The sequence below is a fragment of the Monodon monoceros genome, unplaced genomic scaffold (assembly GCF_005190385.1).
Source record: "Monodon monoceros isolate NGI ecotype Baffin Bay Population unplaced genomic scaffold, NGI_Narwhal_1 Super_Scaffold_17, whole genome shotgun sequence".
In the NCBI taxonomy this organism is placed as follows: Eukaryota; Metazoa; Chordata; class Mammalia; order Artiodactyla; family Monodontidae; genus Monodon; species Monodon monoceros.
The window spans coordinates 4,606,084-4,623,807 of NW_021703773.1; the positions used below are offsets into that span (position 1 = coordinate 4,606,084).

Here is a 17,724-nt window from a genome sequence, read left to right on the forward strand (position 1 = left end):
AGAAGCTAAGGAAACAATCCCATTTACCATCTCATTAAAAAGAAGAAAATACCTAGGTATAAAACTACCTAAAAAGGCAAAAGACCTGTAGTCTGAAAACTATAAGACGCTGAAGAAAGAAGTCAAAGATGACACAAACAGATGGAATCATATACCATGTTCTTGGATTGGAAGAATCAATATTGTCAAAATGACTATACTACCCAAGGCAATCTACATATTTAATGCAATCCCTATCAAATTACCAATGGCATTTTCGGCATATCTAGAATAAAAAATCTTAAAATGTGTATGGAAACACAAAAAACCCTGAATAGTCAAATCAATACTGAGAAACAAAAATGGAGCTAGAGGAATCAGGCACCCTGACTTCATACTATGCTACAAAGCTATACTAATCAAAAGAGTATGGTACTGGCACAAAAATAGAAATATTGATCAATGGAACAGGACAGAAAGCCCAGAAATAAACCCACACACCTATGGTCAATTAATTTACAACAAAGAAGGCAAGAATATACAACGGAGAAAAGACAGACTCTTCAATAAGTGGTGCTGGGAAACGTGGACAGCCACGTGTAAAAGAATGAAATAAGAACACTCTCTAACACCATACAGCAAAATGAACTCAGAATGGATTAAAGACCTAAAATGTAAGAGGAAAACACAGGCAGAACACTCTTTGACATAAATGGCAGCAAGATCTTTTTTGATCTACTTCCTAGAGTAATGAAAATAAAAATAAAAACAAAAACAACTGGGACCTAATTAAACTTAAAAGCTTTTGCGTAGCAAAGGAAACTATCAACAAAATGAAGACAGCCCACAGAATGGGGGGAAATTTTTGCAAATCATGTGACCGACAAGAGATTAATCTCCAAAATATACAAACACTTCACACAGCTCAATATCAAAACAATAAACAACACAATCAAAAATGGGCAGAAGAGGGGCTTCCCTGGTGGCGCAGTGGTTGAGAGTCCGCCTGCCGATGCAGGGGGCACAGGTTCGTGCCCCGGTCTGGGAAGATCCCACATGCCGCGGAGTGGCTGGGCCCGTGTGGCTGGGCCCGTGAGCCATGGCCCCTGAGCCTGTGCGTCCAGAGCCTGTGCTCCACAGTAGGAGAGGTCACAACAGTAAGAGGCCCGCGTACCACAAAAAAAAAAAAAAAAGAAATGGGCAGAAGATCTAAATAGACATTTCTCCAAAGAAGACATACAGATGGCCAAAAGGTACATGAAAAGATGGTCAACATCGCTAATTATTAGAGAAGTGTAAATCAAAACTACAATGAGGTATCACCACACACCGGTCAGAATGGCCATCATCAAAAGGTCTACAAACAATAAGTGCTGAAGAGGGTGTAGAGAAAAGGGAACCCTCCTACATCATCGGTGGGAATGTAAATTGGTGCAGCCACTATGGAGAACATATGGAGGTTCCTTAAAAAACTAAAAAGAGAGCTAACATATGATCCAGCAATCCCACTCCTGGGCATATATATCCAGAGAAAACCATAATTCAAAAAGATACATGCACCACAATGTTCACTGCAGCACTATTTACAATTGTCAAGACATGGAAGCAACCTAAATGTCCATCAACAGATGAATGGATAAAGATGATGTGGTACATATATACAATGCAATATTACTCAGCCATAAAAAGAATGAAATAATGCCCTTTGCAGCAACATGGATAGACCAGGAAATTGTTATTCTAAGTGAAGTCAGACAGAGAAACACAAATATATGATAACACACATATGTGGAATCTAAAAAAAATAGTACCAATGAACTTATTTAGAAAACAGAACCAGAATCATAGACTTAGAAAACAAACTTATGGTTACCAAAAGGGAAAGGTGGGGAGGGATAAATTAGGAGTTTGGAATTAACATATACACACTACTATATATAAAGTAGATAATCAACAAGGACCTACTGCATAGCACAGGGAATTATATTCAGTATCTTGTAATAACCTATATAGGAAAAGAATCTGAAAACAAATAGATATATGTATATGTATAACTGAATCACTTGGCTGTACACCTGAAACTAACACAACATTGTAAATTAACTATACTTCAGTATAAAATAAAAAAAAAATTTTAAACAGAAGATACAAATAACTAAAATTAGAAATGAAATGAGGACATTACAACTGATACCACAAAAATAAAAAGGATTATAAGAGACTACTATGAATAATTATATGCTAATTGTATAACATAAAAAACATAAACTCCTAGAAACCTAACCTACCAAGACTGAAATACACAAAAATATTAAAGATATTACTAGATCAATAATGAGTAAGTAATGAAAATGAATCAGTAATCAAAAACCACATAATAAACTAAAATTCAGGACCAAGTAGATTCACTAAAAACTTCTATCAAACATTTAAAAAAGAAAGATCCCAAAGAAATATTTACACATTCATGTTCCTTGCATCATTATTCACAATAGCCAAAAGGTGGAAGAAACTCAAACGTCCATTAACAGGTGACTAGATAAAGAAAATATTGTATAGGTACACAGTGGGATATTATGCAGCCTTAAAAAAGAAGGGCATGCTGTCACATGCTACAACATGGATAAAACTTTAGGACATTATGCTAAGAAAACATAATACTCTGTACTCCTTCATTAGAAAACAATTCAAGAAACAGGTGATTTCACACTGGTGGGCTATTTCAAGAAAAGGCACTAGAACTTCTTTTGCAAGCTCCCTACTGGGCTTCACAAAGGTCGCAGTTAATCCTCATACCTGCCACTGGTAACCACATAGCAACGTATATTTTGTTTAAAGGAAGTTGTTCAGGGGCTACCCTGGTGGCGCAGTGGTTGAGAGTCGGCCTGCCGATTCAGGGGACATGGGTTCGTGCCCCGGTCCGGGAGGATCCCGCATGCCGCGGAGCGGCTGGGCCCGTGGGCCATGGCCGCTTAGCCTGCGCATCCGGAGCCTGTGCTCCGTGGCGGGAGAGGCCACAGCAGTGAGAGGCCCGCAAACCGCAAAAAAAAAAAAAAAAAAGTTGTTGATATCTTTTAAACTGTATTTCTATGCCTTTGAAATCTCAGTAAAGAACATTCTCTGTGTGAGGAAAAACAGGTGGTTAAAAAGTAATCCTGTAAAAAGAAAAAAAAAGAGAAGAGAAAAGAAAGAAGACTACAAAGGTTTTAAGATACTGTATCAATAAAAGGCCACCAGATTAGATAAAAAGGGTCTGAGATTGATAAAAGTCCAAAAACATCTCTGGGCTACCAACCAAATAAATAAATGGTTATTGGTTTAGGCCACTAAATTTTGGAGTGGTATGCTACACAGTAAGAGATAACTTACACTTATCTTAAAGTCTACTTTGTCTGATATTAATCTAGCTAAACAGGTTTTTAGAATATTTTTATGGTATATTTTTTATAATCTTTTACTTTCATGACATATATTTTTGACGTCAGTTGTAAGCAGAGCGAGTATGTACGTGTGTATGTGTGTGTGTGTGTGTGTGTGTGTGTCTTATATCATACTCTGTCTTTGCTTTTTTTTTTTTTTTTTTGCGGTACGCGGGCCTCTCACTGTTGTGGCTCTCCCGTTGTGGAGCACAGGCTCCGGCCATGGCTCATGGGCCCAGCCGCTCTGCGGCATGTGGGATCTTCCCGGACCGGGGCACGAACCTCTGTCCCCTGCATCGGCAGGCGGACTCTCAACCACTGCGCCACCAGGGAAGCCCTGTCTTTGCTTTTAATTAAACTTTATCTTTGGATTTTAACTGCAGTACTTAATCCCTCTACATCTAATATAATTACTTACATATTTGAGTTGAAATATTTTACCTTAATTAGCTTTTAATTTGTTCCACATTTATGAAACAAAAGTTTAATGTACATTTTTCTTTCCCTTTATTGCTTTCCTTTTTTTGATTATGATTAAAATTCTGCTTTCCTACTTCTAATTGCCTTGTCATTTTGTAAGAATGTGATTTTAGTGTATGTGTTGACTTTGTACTGGGTCAGCTTAGCCACGCTAAAAAACCTATCAACTCTTTAATGAGTCATACACTTCAATTTTTGTCACCTCTGCCAAGAGTTAGCTCAGCTTCCCTGCCTCATATTCACCTCTTCAGAACCAATGACTTCCTTATGGGAAAAAATATCTTTATTTTATAACTTATATCTTAAAATTTTAATATCTCAAAATTTTGTGGGTCTAATCTATGAGTTTTTGTTTTGCTAACCCTTGTACATGGTGGCTAAGTCTCTTATGGATTTTGAGCTCATATATGGCTGATATTAATCTGTAGGAATCCTGCTTGAAGTTGCATTCCTCCAGAGAGAAATACTACTTGCTTCCATCAGCTGCCCTCAGATCTACCAACCTGGGACAAATGTAGCCTCATAGCTTAGAATCTACTAATTGCCCATGCTGTATAAATTCAAAACCCATATAAGACCTGAAGTACAGTCATGCATCCTCAATATAAGAATTTTGTTCATTTTCTGTCATTTCATTTACCTTGAACTTAGGAGAACAAAACAGAACTTGTTTCCCTAGAACTTAGCTAGAACAAAACATATAACTTGTTTTCTCCCTTTGCTTAGAAGGAGTGGCATGTTTGTTTTGTAGACTACCCTTCTAATTAGGCTGAGGCAATTAGATATTATTGTGTGCGGGGGTAGGGTTTGGAGGAGTTCTAATCTATGCTTCCACTGAGGATGTAGTCCTTTTGAAAAAAAGAAAAATAGCTGGTAAGCTTCAGAAAATGAAAAGACAGTTCACTTTACAAAAGCAGTTAGAGAGCCCAGAATACAAAATAAATGAATTAACAAAAACTTGGCGTATTCATAATTTTTAAGCATTCATTGCAAAAGCAAAATAAACTTTTATCAAAAAATGGTTTTAAAATTTTTATTATATCCTTGAAATCAGGTTAAAGACGATTGTTAAATCATTTAAAAATAACAATGCAAAAAAAAGAACCTACCAGATTTTTATCCACAACAATATACATATCAAGATATCGGGGGAATAACTTGAAATACCCAGGTCTCTGAAAAACATACAACATGAGTCTTGAGAAATTTCCAAAAATTTGCCTTCTATTGAAATTATGTTCAGAGATAAACTGAGAGGCGAGTTGATACTGATTAAATATTAAGCTGATTTTCAACTACAAAATTTATGTACTATTCAGAAAATTCCAGTCCAAAGCATGCCTGTGATTAATAAGAATTTTCAATGAGACTCCAAGCTATACAAGAACACAGGTATATTTCGATTTTTGCAGTAGCTGAAATTAGAAATATTAAGTTTATAACATAAAAGTTTCCTTTCCTTAGCCTTGTGATAATTTTTCATAGTAATCTTCCATGTGTGCAGATTTTCTGCAACCAATTATTAGAAACTACTTTTGATAAATAATGTAGTTTAGAAAAATATTACTAAAGTTTACAATCATGGGCAGTTCACTAGAGCCAGGAAAGTTATTTATGGCAGCTTACAGGTCTTTGTGGAGGAAGAATTCATCAGTTTGCTTTACATGTACCTTATGTAAGCCACTGATATTATTCATTTCTGAATTCTCACATTAACAAAGACTCATTTAGAAATCTAGATCACATATTATTTTCACCTAAATTACCAGAATAATTGAGGAAAAGGAATAATTTACATTAATTATCCAAATGCCCACACAAGAAAATTAGTTTTTTGCTTTATTTAATCTTATATTCACATATCTCTTTCCAAGATTAATTACCTAAGTTTTTGCTAAACTTTCATCTAATAACAAGCATAACAAAGAACTTAATTTCATTCTCCATCCATTTGAAAAGTCATGTAGAGCCATCATGAAAAAGTAAAACAAATTTAAAATTTGCATATCACCACGTTTTGCTCTGAAAGTATTTTTCATTTCATAAAATTATACTGAAAAAATTTAAATTAAACAGTCCACACTTACTTCTGAACTTTTTCTGACTTGATACTGTGAGCTATCATAGATATAAGTGTCATTTTCCCATAACAGAGGAATATTAGTTATATCATTTTTTTCTTCATGAACCATGTGCATGAATCCTGATACAGCTTCCATTGGTTCAATTCCATATGAGGTGTTTTTAAACTGCAATATTCCCCTGAATGTTAAAATAATCAAAACAAATCTGATATGATTCTACTGAAACTATGAGAAATGTTGATTTGGCCAAAAATTTTTTTACATTTAAAGTCACTTTGTTTTTCTATTTATCTCTTTATTCTTTGAGGTGTTGCTCCAGAACTGGACCAGTAATAACACAGGATATGTATGGCTTTTTATTACAAATATTCTAATAAAAATATTTTGATTATCTTAAAGAAAGAAGGTTAGCGGCATGCATCCATGTGCTTAAAGGGGTTAAGACCTCTACCTAGGGTGTTGATTTTCTAAGCCAACCTTTAGGAGCCATAGACACTCTTTTCCTTGGTCTTAGGTCCCTTTCTTCTCTTTGAAATCTTTACCTCTCCTCTGACACTTCACGTCTTAAATCATTTATCTGTGTGGCTGAGTTAAAGGTGCTATGCGCCTAAGAAAGACTATGAGCAGAGCCAAAGTACCTGTCAGACTCAGGCATTCCACACTGTCAACCATTCTAGGAAATTAAGACACGAGTTAAAACATAAAGAATTTGGGAAAACTAGATTAGTATGGAGAGACCCAATCAGCACCTCCCACACTCAAGATTGCTCAAAGCCTCAAGCAGCATATCCTGTTAGAATCAACAAGTAGCCTCCCATCTGGAATGGATGCTGCCGGGGTGACACACTTTATTTTATCAGTAATTCTGGTTCACGCCTTTGGGAATTGAAATAACAAAGGTGACTGTAGAACTAGAAAAGATACATAAAGGATCAACTTATAGACTAGCAAGATCTAGTACTGGCAAATGGAATGTCTTTAAAGAGGCTACAACCTGAGTCCTGAACAAATGTTGAGGGATACAAGAGAATTTGGAAAACCTGCAACATATCCATGATAATTGCAATCCATCTGAAAAAAAATACACAGAGAAAAACAAATGGATAAGTTCTTTTTGAAATGGACATCCCAGATATCTCACTTATACTTTTTACTTTCACTACCTTAGTACTTTAATATGAGTGGCCATTACCCAATGAAGTCGTGCCAGGTAGAAATAAGAACTAGTCCACATTATTCGATTTCAGTGAATGTGTAAGATAATATTCTAAACTTTCATAATATTTGTATTTTTAAAGAAAATCCAGAATAAGAAATCTGTAACAAAATACCTAAGTCTTACCTGAGCTAACAAAGGCTGAGAATGTTGGGTGTCATCTTTGTCATAAGAATAAACAACAGAAGCTGAAGATAAAAATGATCTAGGCAGAAATCACCAAAACATGGTCAAATTGTGAACAGAAGACATAGAAAAATTATTCTTCATAATACAAATTTTCCTTTTGAGGGAGAAATTTAAAGTAGTGCACTATCTTGGCATATCCTATTGCCCCAATGCTTGTCATTTACAATAAATTAGGGGCAGAGGGAGGCATTTTAATTATAGTGACACATAATACTAAAATGCATGATAATGAACGACCTAAATTGCTAGAAATATCAAATAGCGAAATAACATAGGTCTCAATTTCCAACAAAGAACTTTCAATTCTCTGTCGTTATTGCTCATTAATTCCAGATTTTAAACTTGAATCTCAAAATTAAAAGGTAGGGTTAGGACAGAATTTTGAAAGATTTTTTAGCATCACTACAAATTCATATTCACTAAGCTTAACTAAGTACCAATTCTTCCCAATAACCTGGGTCTGAATTTTCTTTCATTCTCCTCAGTAATTATTCAGAAACTTGACACCGCTCCTGTCAATCATCTCAATAACTTCCATGTCACCTCATCAGATCACCTGTACCCATCCTCACTCCTTATATTTATTCCCAGAGAATGACTGCTTCTTTTGTTCAAAGCAAACACTTGTGCTATGCGTCCTATTCTGCACCATGTATTGAAGATACATACTTTATTGGTACTGTAATTTCAAACTCTTCTTCTCTACTGGTTTTTATCTCAACACTATTGAAAAGTTTATTGTCAAGTCATTATTACCCTAAATAACTCTCCCTTGGCCCTGTGTCCTCCTCTAGCTATTCCCTACATATTTTCAATTCTCAACAGATTTTACCAAAAGAGTGGTCTACACACAGTTTCTTTGCTTTGTCAATTCTTACTCACCCTGAACTGCTCTGGAAAAGATTCATAACCACCAGAATGTCAAATCCGAAAGACAGTTTTAAAATTATCATTGCACTGGACTTCTAGCATCATTTTGAAAACTGTGACCACTCACTCTAATCACTTATTTTACATCACACATCACTCTTCTGCTTCTCTTCCTACCTCCCTGACCCTTCTAGCTTGATCTCTTTCGGTAGAACCGAAAAGAGAAATACTGGTCTTTCCCAAGATTCCGTCTTTAGCCACCAGTATATTTGTAAACACTCTGTAAGCTCTCATTTAAAAAAAAATTACACCAAATTGATTACTGCTAAATCTATATCCCTATTGATTACTGCTAAATTACTGCTAAATCTATATCCCTATTGCCAATCTCTCCTTAGAGATTCAAATTCCTATATTCATATACCTAAGGGAAAAAAACCCCACTTGAATATCTTATAAGCAATGCAAACCAAGCTCACCCCTTCCTCACATAAATATCTCCTTCATTAATATCCCTCATTTTATTACACTATAATCTACCAATTTTCTTAAGCAACAACTAAATTATCCAAGATTCCTCACTGTTTCCCATTCTACCAAATCTATCCTCAAGGTTTACTGAATTTTTCTTTCCAGCGCTATGATCATTGTTCAAGCCACTACCATCACTCACCTAAACTATTATATAATCATACAATTAGACACCTTACCTCCACTTTTACCCCCTCAGAAACAGCCTATAAAGACTCAACGGACCTATATAAGTACATGCTTAAAAACATTTTGGCTTCTAATACCCTTATCATGGCATTCTAGATCTTCTACAGTCCAGCTCCTGCCTACTTTGCCAAAATGTTTTACTTCTATCCTCAATAAATATGTCCTTCAGTCATTCACACTACTTTTTGCACACCACAAAAATCCAGTCTGTCTCAAACCTGCACATGATTTCCTTGAATCAGGATGTCCCCCAACACTACCTCACTTCTTCACAGAGCTAACTACCTTCGCTCAAGTCATCTCTTTCCAAAAAGCCTTCTCTGATTTCCAGAGAATCCTATCTACACATTTATCTTAGTAACGCATTATAAAACAGTTCTCCATTTCTCTATTGATGTGTTTGAATATATCTTTCTATATTATAAATTATTTACCTGTATCCATGTTTTATTGCCTTTTGTATGCCTATGACTTTACCCAATAACTGATATACAATAGGTATCAAATGTATATATGTATCAAATATACATTTGAATTGAGAGGGAAGAGATATAGGAACATATGTATATGTATAACTGATTCACTTTGTTATAAAGCAGAAACTAACACACCATTGTAAAGCAATTATACCCCAATAAAGATGTTTAAAAAAATGAAATAATCCTATTTGTAATTATTTTTAAAAATCAAGAAACCAAAAAATTAAAATTTGAAAAGATAAAATACTTACTGCTTTTTGAGATGGATATAATATGGTTTTCCTTCTATTGTAATGATATAAGCAACCTGTACGTGAGCATCCAAAAACATTTCAATAACACTTGTAAATAATATATGCAAAAATGTTTTCTTCAAGTTATGCTCTTAAAACTGACAAAATTAGGAACAATATATAACTATCATATGTGCTTCCCTTCCCATGTGGATGTTGGAATCTTCAGGATTCTGAATTGAATTGCCTCCTATTCACCGTTACTCACATATCTGAGGGACAAGCTTGCTGATAATTACCTTTTGGCTTAGACACACACCACCAATTCACCATGCCCAAGGCAAATGCCAAGATGCCCACCTCACTTGAGAGAAACCTTTGCTTGCTTACTCCCAGCCCTCCTGGGAAGTAAATTTTCCTGCTCATTGGAAGACACACTCCTAAAAGACAGAACTACAAGAAATCGACTATATCTCTAGCAAGGTAACACAATAAGTACCATTGCACTTTGTTTATCGAATGCAAGCAATGAAATTCCTCTGGAATAGAAGGTAGGAGAGGATGGAGGAAGGGCAGAGACATGTCTAGAGAACCCTCTAGAAGATAACAGAAAATATAAGATTCATTAAATTATTTATTTGGTTAATTTAAAAAACTTATTTTAGCAAGAGAAATAGCCATTTAAAAGTTTTCAGTTCTTTAACTTTCTATTATAACAGAGCAAGATTCATTGCAGCAGATAAATGTTCTGAGAAGAATCATTTGAATGGCGCTCTACAAAGACGTCTAAGTGGAATCTTGAGGGGACCTGAAAATTGCACCCTCTAAAAATGCCTTCTTATTAAATAAATATGATGAAAAAATAAAGGGGAATATGATAGCACCAATAAAATTTAAAATCCACATGTCTTACAAAGCAAAACAACAACAAAACTAGGATGCAATTAACAAGAAATGTACAAAACTGAGAGGAGAGAAAAACTCAAAAAAGACATCATCCAGAGCTTCTACAACTTTTCATCCAACTGTTTGGAATTGTGTTCCCCTCCATCCAAATTTACATGTGAATTCCTAACCTCAGTCCCTCAGAACGTGACCTTATTCAGAGACAGGGCCTTTACAGAGGTAATCAAGTTAAGGAGAGGTCATTAGTGTGGGCCCTAATCCAATGTGAGCGGTATCCTTGTAAAAAAAAGTAAATTTGGACACAGACATACACAACAGGAGAATCCCACATGAAGATTCATACGAAGACATCTATCTATAAGCTAACAACAGAGGCCTGGAGCCAAAGTCCCTAAAAGAACCAACCCTGCGAACACCTTGATCTTGGACTTCTAGCCTCCAAAACTATGAGACAGTAAGTTTCTGTTGTTTAAGTCACATTGTTCATGTTTCTTTGTTATGGAAGCTCTAGTAAATGAATACACCATTTTTTCCATTAAAAAATTACAACAAATGCTAAAGAACAAGATCAAATTTTTAAAAATACAAATAAAAAATAGAGAATAATAACAAAGCCACAGTAATATCTATAAAATGACCATGATTAAAATGAGAAGGTGGAGAATTTCAGTAGAAGTATAGAATCTTTAATAAAGGAATTAAAATCAGAAAGACATTTCTGATTTTACAGAAGAAAAAATCAATATCTGTTATTAAAAATTCAATAAAAGGATATAAGAGAATATTAGACACAGCAGGGGATAAGATTGGTGACAGGAATATAGGTCAGTAGAAAATATCCAGATTGAAATACAGAGAGAAAAATATGAAAAAGAAAACAAGAGAAATGTGACCAATGAAAAATGTCTAACACTCATGTAATTATAGTCCAAAAAAATATGATAAAGATAAGACTAGGAAAGAAATGACATTTTAAAAATTCATGGCTGATATTTTCAAAGCTTATGAAAGGTATCAACCCACAGTCTCAAAATATTCTATTATTCCAAATCAGGATGAACACAAAGAAAGTAAACCTAGGCATGTCATGCTCAAACATTTAAAACAAAAGACAAAGAGAACATACTCAAAAATCAGTAAAAGAAAAATGACCCATTAATTTCAAAATAATTCTTAATAAATTATGTGTGGATGGATCTAGAGACTGTCATACAGAGTGAAGTAAGTCAGAAAGAGAAAAACAAATTTTGTGTATTAACGCATATATGTGGAATCTAGAAAAATGGTACAGGTGAACCGGTTTGCAAGGCAGAAATAGAGGCAGATGTAGAGAACAAACGTATGGACACCAAGGGGGGAAAGTGGCGGGGGGCGGGCGGTGGTGGGATGAACTGGGAGACTGGGATTGACATATATACACCAATATGTATAAAATAGATAACTAATAAGAACCTGCTGTATAAAAAATAAATTAAATAAAATTTAAAAAATAAATAAATAATGTGTAACTCTACGACTGAAACAATGGACACCAGGTGGCAATGGAATGACACCTTTAAAGTTTTGAAAGAAAAGTAGGAGTACCTATACTAACTTATATTAAGACTTCTGATAAAGCTACGGTAATTAAGGCAGTGAAATATGGGTCAAAATAGGAAAAACAGTCCAATGGCACAGATGATAAAAGGGTCAAGCCAACAAGAAGATATAACAATTGTAAATATATATGCACTCAGCACAGGAGCACCTAAATGCATAAAGCAAATACTAACAAACACAAAAGGATGAATTGAGAGTAACACAGTAACAGTAAGGTTTTTAACACTCCACTTACATCAGTGGACAAATAATACAGACACAAAAGTAATAAGGAAACACTGGCCTTAAATGACACATTACAAAATGCACTTCAGAGATACTTACAGAACATTACATCCAAAAGCAAAAGAATACACACTCTTTTCAAATGCACTTGAAACATTCTCCAGAATAGGTCACATATTATGCCAAAAACAAGTCTCAGTGAATTTGAGAAAACTGAAATCACATCAAGCATTTCTTTTCCCAACCACAGAGGTATGAGACTAGAAATCAGAAGGAGAAAAAAACTGCAAAAAACACAAACACGTAGATTCTGAACAATATGCTACTAAACAACTGATGTGTCACTGCGGAAATCAAATAGGAAATCAAAAAATACCTGGAGACAAATGAAAATGGAAACAAAGTGATCCAAATTCTATGGAATGCAGCAAAAGCAGTTCTAAGAGGGAAGTTTCTAGTGATACAAGCCTATCTCAGGAAACAAAATCTCAAATAAGCAACCTAACCTTACACCTAAAGGAACTACAAAAAGAAGAACAAACAAAACCCAAAGTTAGTATGAGGAAAGATAATGAAAAGATCAGAGCAGAACTAGATGACATAGAGACTTAAAAAAAAAACGAAACTAAGAGCTGGTGCTTTGAAAAAATAAATGAAATCAATAAAACTTTAGCCACACTCATCAAGAAAAATGAGGGCCCATATAAAATCAGAAATAAAAAAGAAGTTATAACAAACACACCAGAGCTACAAAAAATCATGAGAGTACTGTGAACAATTATGCACCAATAAAATGGACAATCCAGAAGAAATGGATAAATTTTTATAAATGTACAATCTACCAAGACTAAATCAAGAAGAAATACAAAATATGAACAGAATTGTAATGAACTGAATCAGTAATTTAAATAAACTCCCAACAAACAAAAGTCCAGGACCAGATAGCTTCACAGATGAATCCTACCAAACATTAAAAGAAGAGTTAACACTTGTCCTTCTCAAACTATTCCCAAAAATTAAAGAGGAAGGAACACTCCCTAACTTATTCTATGAAGCCAACATCAGCCTGATACCAAAACCAGACAAAGACATCACACACACACACACAAAAAATTATAGGACAACATCACTGATGAACATAGAGGCAAAAATCCTCAACAAAATATTAGCAAGCCAAATTAAACAATATATTCAAAGGACCATACACCATGATCAAATTGGATTTATGTCAAAGATATAAGGATATTTCAATATCTACAAATCAAATATTGTGATACACCACATCAACAAATTCAAGAGTAAAAATCATATGATCATCTCAATAGATGCAGAAAAAGCTTTTGACAAAACTCAACATCATTTATGATACCTCAACATAATAAAGTCCATATCGGACAAGCCCACAGCTAACATACTCAATGGTGAAAAACTGAAAGCTTTTCCTCTAAGACCAGGAAAAAAACAAGGATCCTCACTCTCATCACTTTTATTCAACATAGTACTGGAAAGCCTAGCCAGAGTAATCAGACAAAAATAAATAAAAGAAAATCAAATTGAAATGGTAGAACTACAACAGTCACTGTTCCATACAACATGATACTATATATAGAATATCGTCAAGAGGCCACCAAAAAACTATTAGCACTAATAAATGAATTCAGTAAAGTTGCAGGATACAAAACTGATACACAGAAATCTGTTGCATTCTATACACTGACAATAAACTATCAGAAATAAAAATTAAGAAAACAATCCAACTTACAATTGCATCAAAAAGAATAAAATACCTAGGAATAAATCTAACCAAGGAGGTAAAAGACCTGTACTCAGAAAACCAACCATAAGACACTGATGAAAGAAACTGAAAATGACACAAACAGATGGAAAGATATACTGTGTTCATGGATTCGAGGAATTAATATTGTTAAAATGACCATACTACCCAAGGCAATCTACAGATTCAGTGCAATCCCTATCAAACTACCAATGGCATGTGGCTAGAAGAGCCATACTCAAATAACTAGCTTCTGCAAGTTAGCAAATCAATGACAGCCCAAAGTTTCTGAAAGTCAGCCAATCAGTGACAGCCACAGCTTCTAGATAGGAGTAAGTGCCTCCCTCCTCTGACACTGCACTGATGAGGATTCTGAAAGTGAGAAGACCAGCAAGTACTCTTCCTGTACTAACTGCACTAACACAGCTGAGAGCCTGCCAGCACCTAAACACTCTCACTTCTGAAAGCCCATGGCTCCCTGACACCAGGCTTCCCAAAACCTTACATAACATTAACTCTGGCTTTCTTCAGAAAGACTGTGTTTACAACTGGCCCTTACAGGCAAATTGGAAGTTCCCCATTTTTTTAAATAACATATCAAGTTCAGTTTATAGTTTGTTCACAGGTTCACAATCTTTTCAACAGTTCAGCTCATTTATGATTAGTTATGAGTTTGAACATGTGAGTTTCACTGACACAGCTGCAAGATTTTCAAATTCAATATTTTCAATTCTTTTTGAAATGTTTTGGAACCACTACCTATATTTTTATATGTGTATATTTAAACCCCAAAATGTCAAAAGGCAAGTGCAAATTTTGTAATGAATTTGCTAACAGTAGAAACTCCTCGACTGAGGAAAAAGTCCTTTTGAAGCTCTTTGTGCAGTTTGCAATTGTTCACTAAACATCAAAAATGGTGGAAAGTCAAATATAAACCAGCACATACTAACAGCTAGGCAAAAAAAAAAAAAATGGTTTCCTCCTACAGTACCAAAGAAGGTCATATAACAAATTTGGGGGATGAAGAAAAATTCAGAGGAAGAAGATGTAAGACTTGTAGCAGGCACTGTACTGGTTTTCCACTCTGTGTATCAGCAGTCTTTCTGCCCAAACGTCTAGCTGAATGCACAACTACCAGAAATACCTTTTGATTCCAAAATTGCAAGCAAATTTTCAAGTGCCAAGTTAAAATCCACTGCCACTATCCAAGAAGTAACACCAGCTGGCCCTATGTTTAACACCTGTGGACCCTCATCCTGTAAATATCTATCTAAGTGGGTCCATTTTACCCAAGATGATTTAAAATTACACTGGCCAAAATGAAGAACTTTTGACATTCCCAAATTAGTTTATCTCCACATGCAATTGGGAAAAAAAAAAAAGTGTAACAACTAGGCAAAATGAGTGGGAAGCTTATTTAATTGGTATCTAGAGGCCTCTAAACACAACATGGAGAAAATTGTCCCCCTCCAAGCTATGGCTGAAAAGCTGACCCAGACTGCCTCTTAACTTGAAAAATCAGCTCATCTTTCTCACTTTCACTCACTGATCACTTTCAGCTCATCCCTGACTAACTGAAAGTTGAGGTAAGTAGCTGAGGGCAAATCCACAGGCCTAGGACGAGGGGCGGGGCCCAGAAAACTCAGTAATCAAGATAAGTACTATTTCAATGCAATACTTTAAACAATCAAAATTAATGCAAAACTTCCGTGATGGAAAAAAATATCAATACCTTCAAGAAAGACAGGATCTGACCTGGTCTAACCTCATTCAGCCTCATCCTAATCCCAGTTCTTTGCCACTCCCTTAAATTCTGCACCTGAGTCAAGCACTTTGCTTGCCTTTCCCTAGTGCTGGCCCTGGTGGATCCTCCTTAGAATCCTTCGTCCTCAACAGAAACACACACACACAGGGTCACACACACAAATACACATCAAAATGCTCCTCCCTGTGAACCTGGCCTGAGTGGTCAGCTGTGCCTCCAAGAGCTGGAGCCCACCTTCAGCTACTAGGGTCTTGATATTAAAAGCAACTTAACACAATTTAAGAAATAAAAATATTTTTTCCCAATTACATTAGTTTCTGGATGTTCTATTGCCTCGGATGTTGAAATCTTTTCAGGAACTGTGGTCTGCAGAAAGGTTTTATGAGGATCTAAAACAAAAAATAAGCAGTTACTGTGATACTTGTAATCTTGCATTATTCATTTCTAAACCCAATTCATTTGTTTCTCTACATTACCAAGTTTTTCTTATAATCTATGCATCTACTTTTCCTTTCTGCTGTCCTTCGGTCATTCTTACCGATAAATTTCTTAAGCCTTGTCAAATCTTAACTTTTTATTCTCTACACACACACACACACACACATACACACACACACACAAAGTTAGACTGCTGTAGGTAGAAAAAGGCCACACCTTTCATTTCTGTCCGTTTTCCAGACAAGGAAACCACCCCACGGAAATGAAAAGATTTTCCCCCGGAGGCTGCCTCTCTGCCTCCTTAGCTGCAGTCCTCGAGGCCAAGGGTCGGGAGGCTGTGGGAGGTGAGGGCGAGGGGCGAGGGGAGGGAGGGAGTACTGGGCCTGGATCCTGGACCAACGAGGGCAGCCCCCCGACCGAACAAAGCGAGGGGAACGGTCTCTGGACTCACTGCGGCCTCCGTGCAGCCCGCCTAGGCCGGTGAACATAACCAGCAGGAGGAACATGGCTCCGCTGACCTGGAGCCGCGCTGGCCCAACAGCGACGCCCGTTGCGCTGACTGAGGGCGGAGCGCGGGAGCGAGACGCGCGCCAGCAGGGGGCGCACGGGGAAAGCGCCGGAAGGAAAAAGCCGGCGGAGCGCTCGGCGGCCTTGGGCCGCGGCGGGCGCGCGCCCAGCGTGCCGCGGTTGGGCCGGTAGGGCTGGGGGAAAACTTTCGGTTCCTAGTTAAGGAAGGAAAAGCCGCGCGAGTTCCAGTTCTCAGATGAAGCGGGTGCCTGGTTTTGTTTGCGTCTTTTCCTTAGGCCGGCGGTTTTTGTTTTTGTTTTTGCGGTATGCGGGCCTCTCACTGTTGTGGCCTCTCCCGTTGCGGAGCACAGGCTCCGGACGCGCAGGCTCAACGGCCATGGCTCACGGGCCCAGCCGCTCCGCGGCACATGGGATCCTCCCGGACCGGAGCACGAACCTATGTCCCCTGCATCGGCAGGCGGACTCTCAAACACTGCACCACCAGGGAAGCCCAGGCCGGCGGTTTTTGAAGTAATTTCTAATCCCAGTGAAGAGAAGGAGCAAGGATGAAAATGCTCAAGTTACCGACAGCAAACAAGGTTCCTCCTAGTACATTACTTACCGCAGGAGGCGGCAAAATGCGTGTATTTGCAAAGACTGGTGCGAACACGGTGGCTTCTCTACATTTCATGGTTGGATATGCCATTGCTAGACAGCCATGGAATGCAGAAGACCCCATATACGATCCTTGTCCGAATATAGACTCTTCCAAAAAATCTTCCTTAGTACCCTAAGTTATTATTGCCACACTCTGTAATCTTGCAGTCCCTAGTTTTTACGT

General features: G+C 36.8%; 1 protein-coding gene across 1 annotated transcript in view; it reads right to left on the reverse strand.

Moving 5' to 3' along the window:
* Positions 1–16,882, reverse strand: part of LOC114897570 (disintegrin and metalloproteinase domain-containing protein 5-like) — a 136,189-nt gene extending 119,307 nt beyond the window's left edge. The window contains 7 exon segments of the mRNA XM_029226494.1: positions 4,988–5,053; positions 5,966–6,140; positions 6,957–7,033; positions 7,305–7,383; positions 9,688–9,743; positions 16,248–16,327; positions 16,828–16,882. Coding sequence (XP_029082327.1) covers positions 4,988–5,053; positions 5,966–6,140; positions 6,957–7,033; positions 7,305–7,383; positions 9,688–9,743; positions 16,248–16,327; positions 16,828–16,882 — 588 coding nt within the window.
* Between the last annotated feature and the right edge of the window lie 842 nt (positions 16,883–17,724).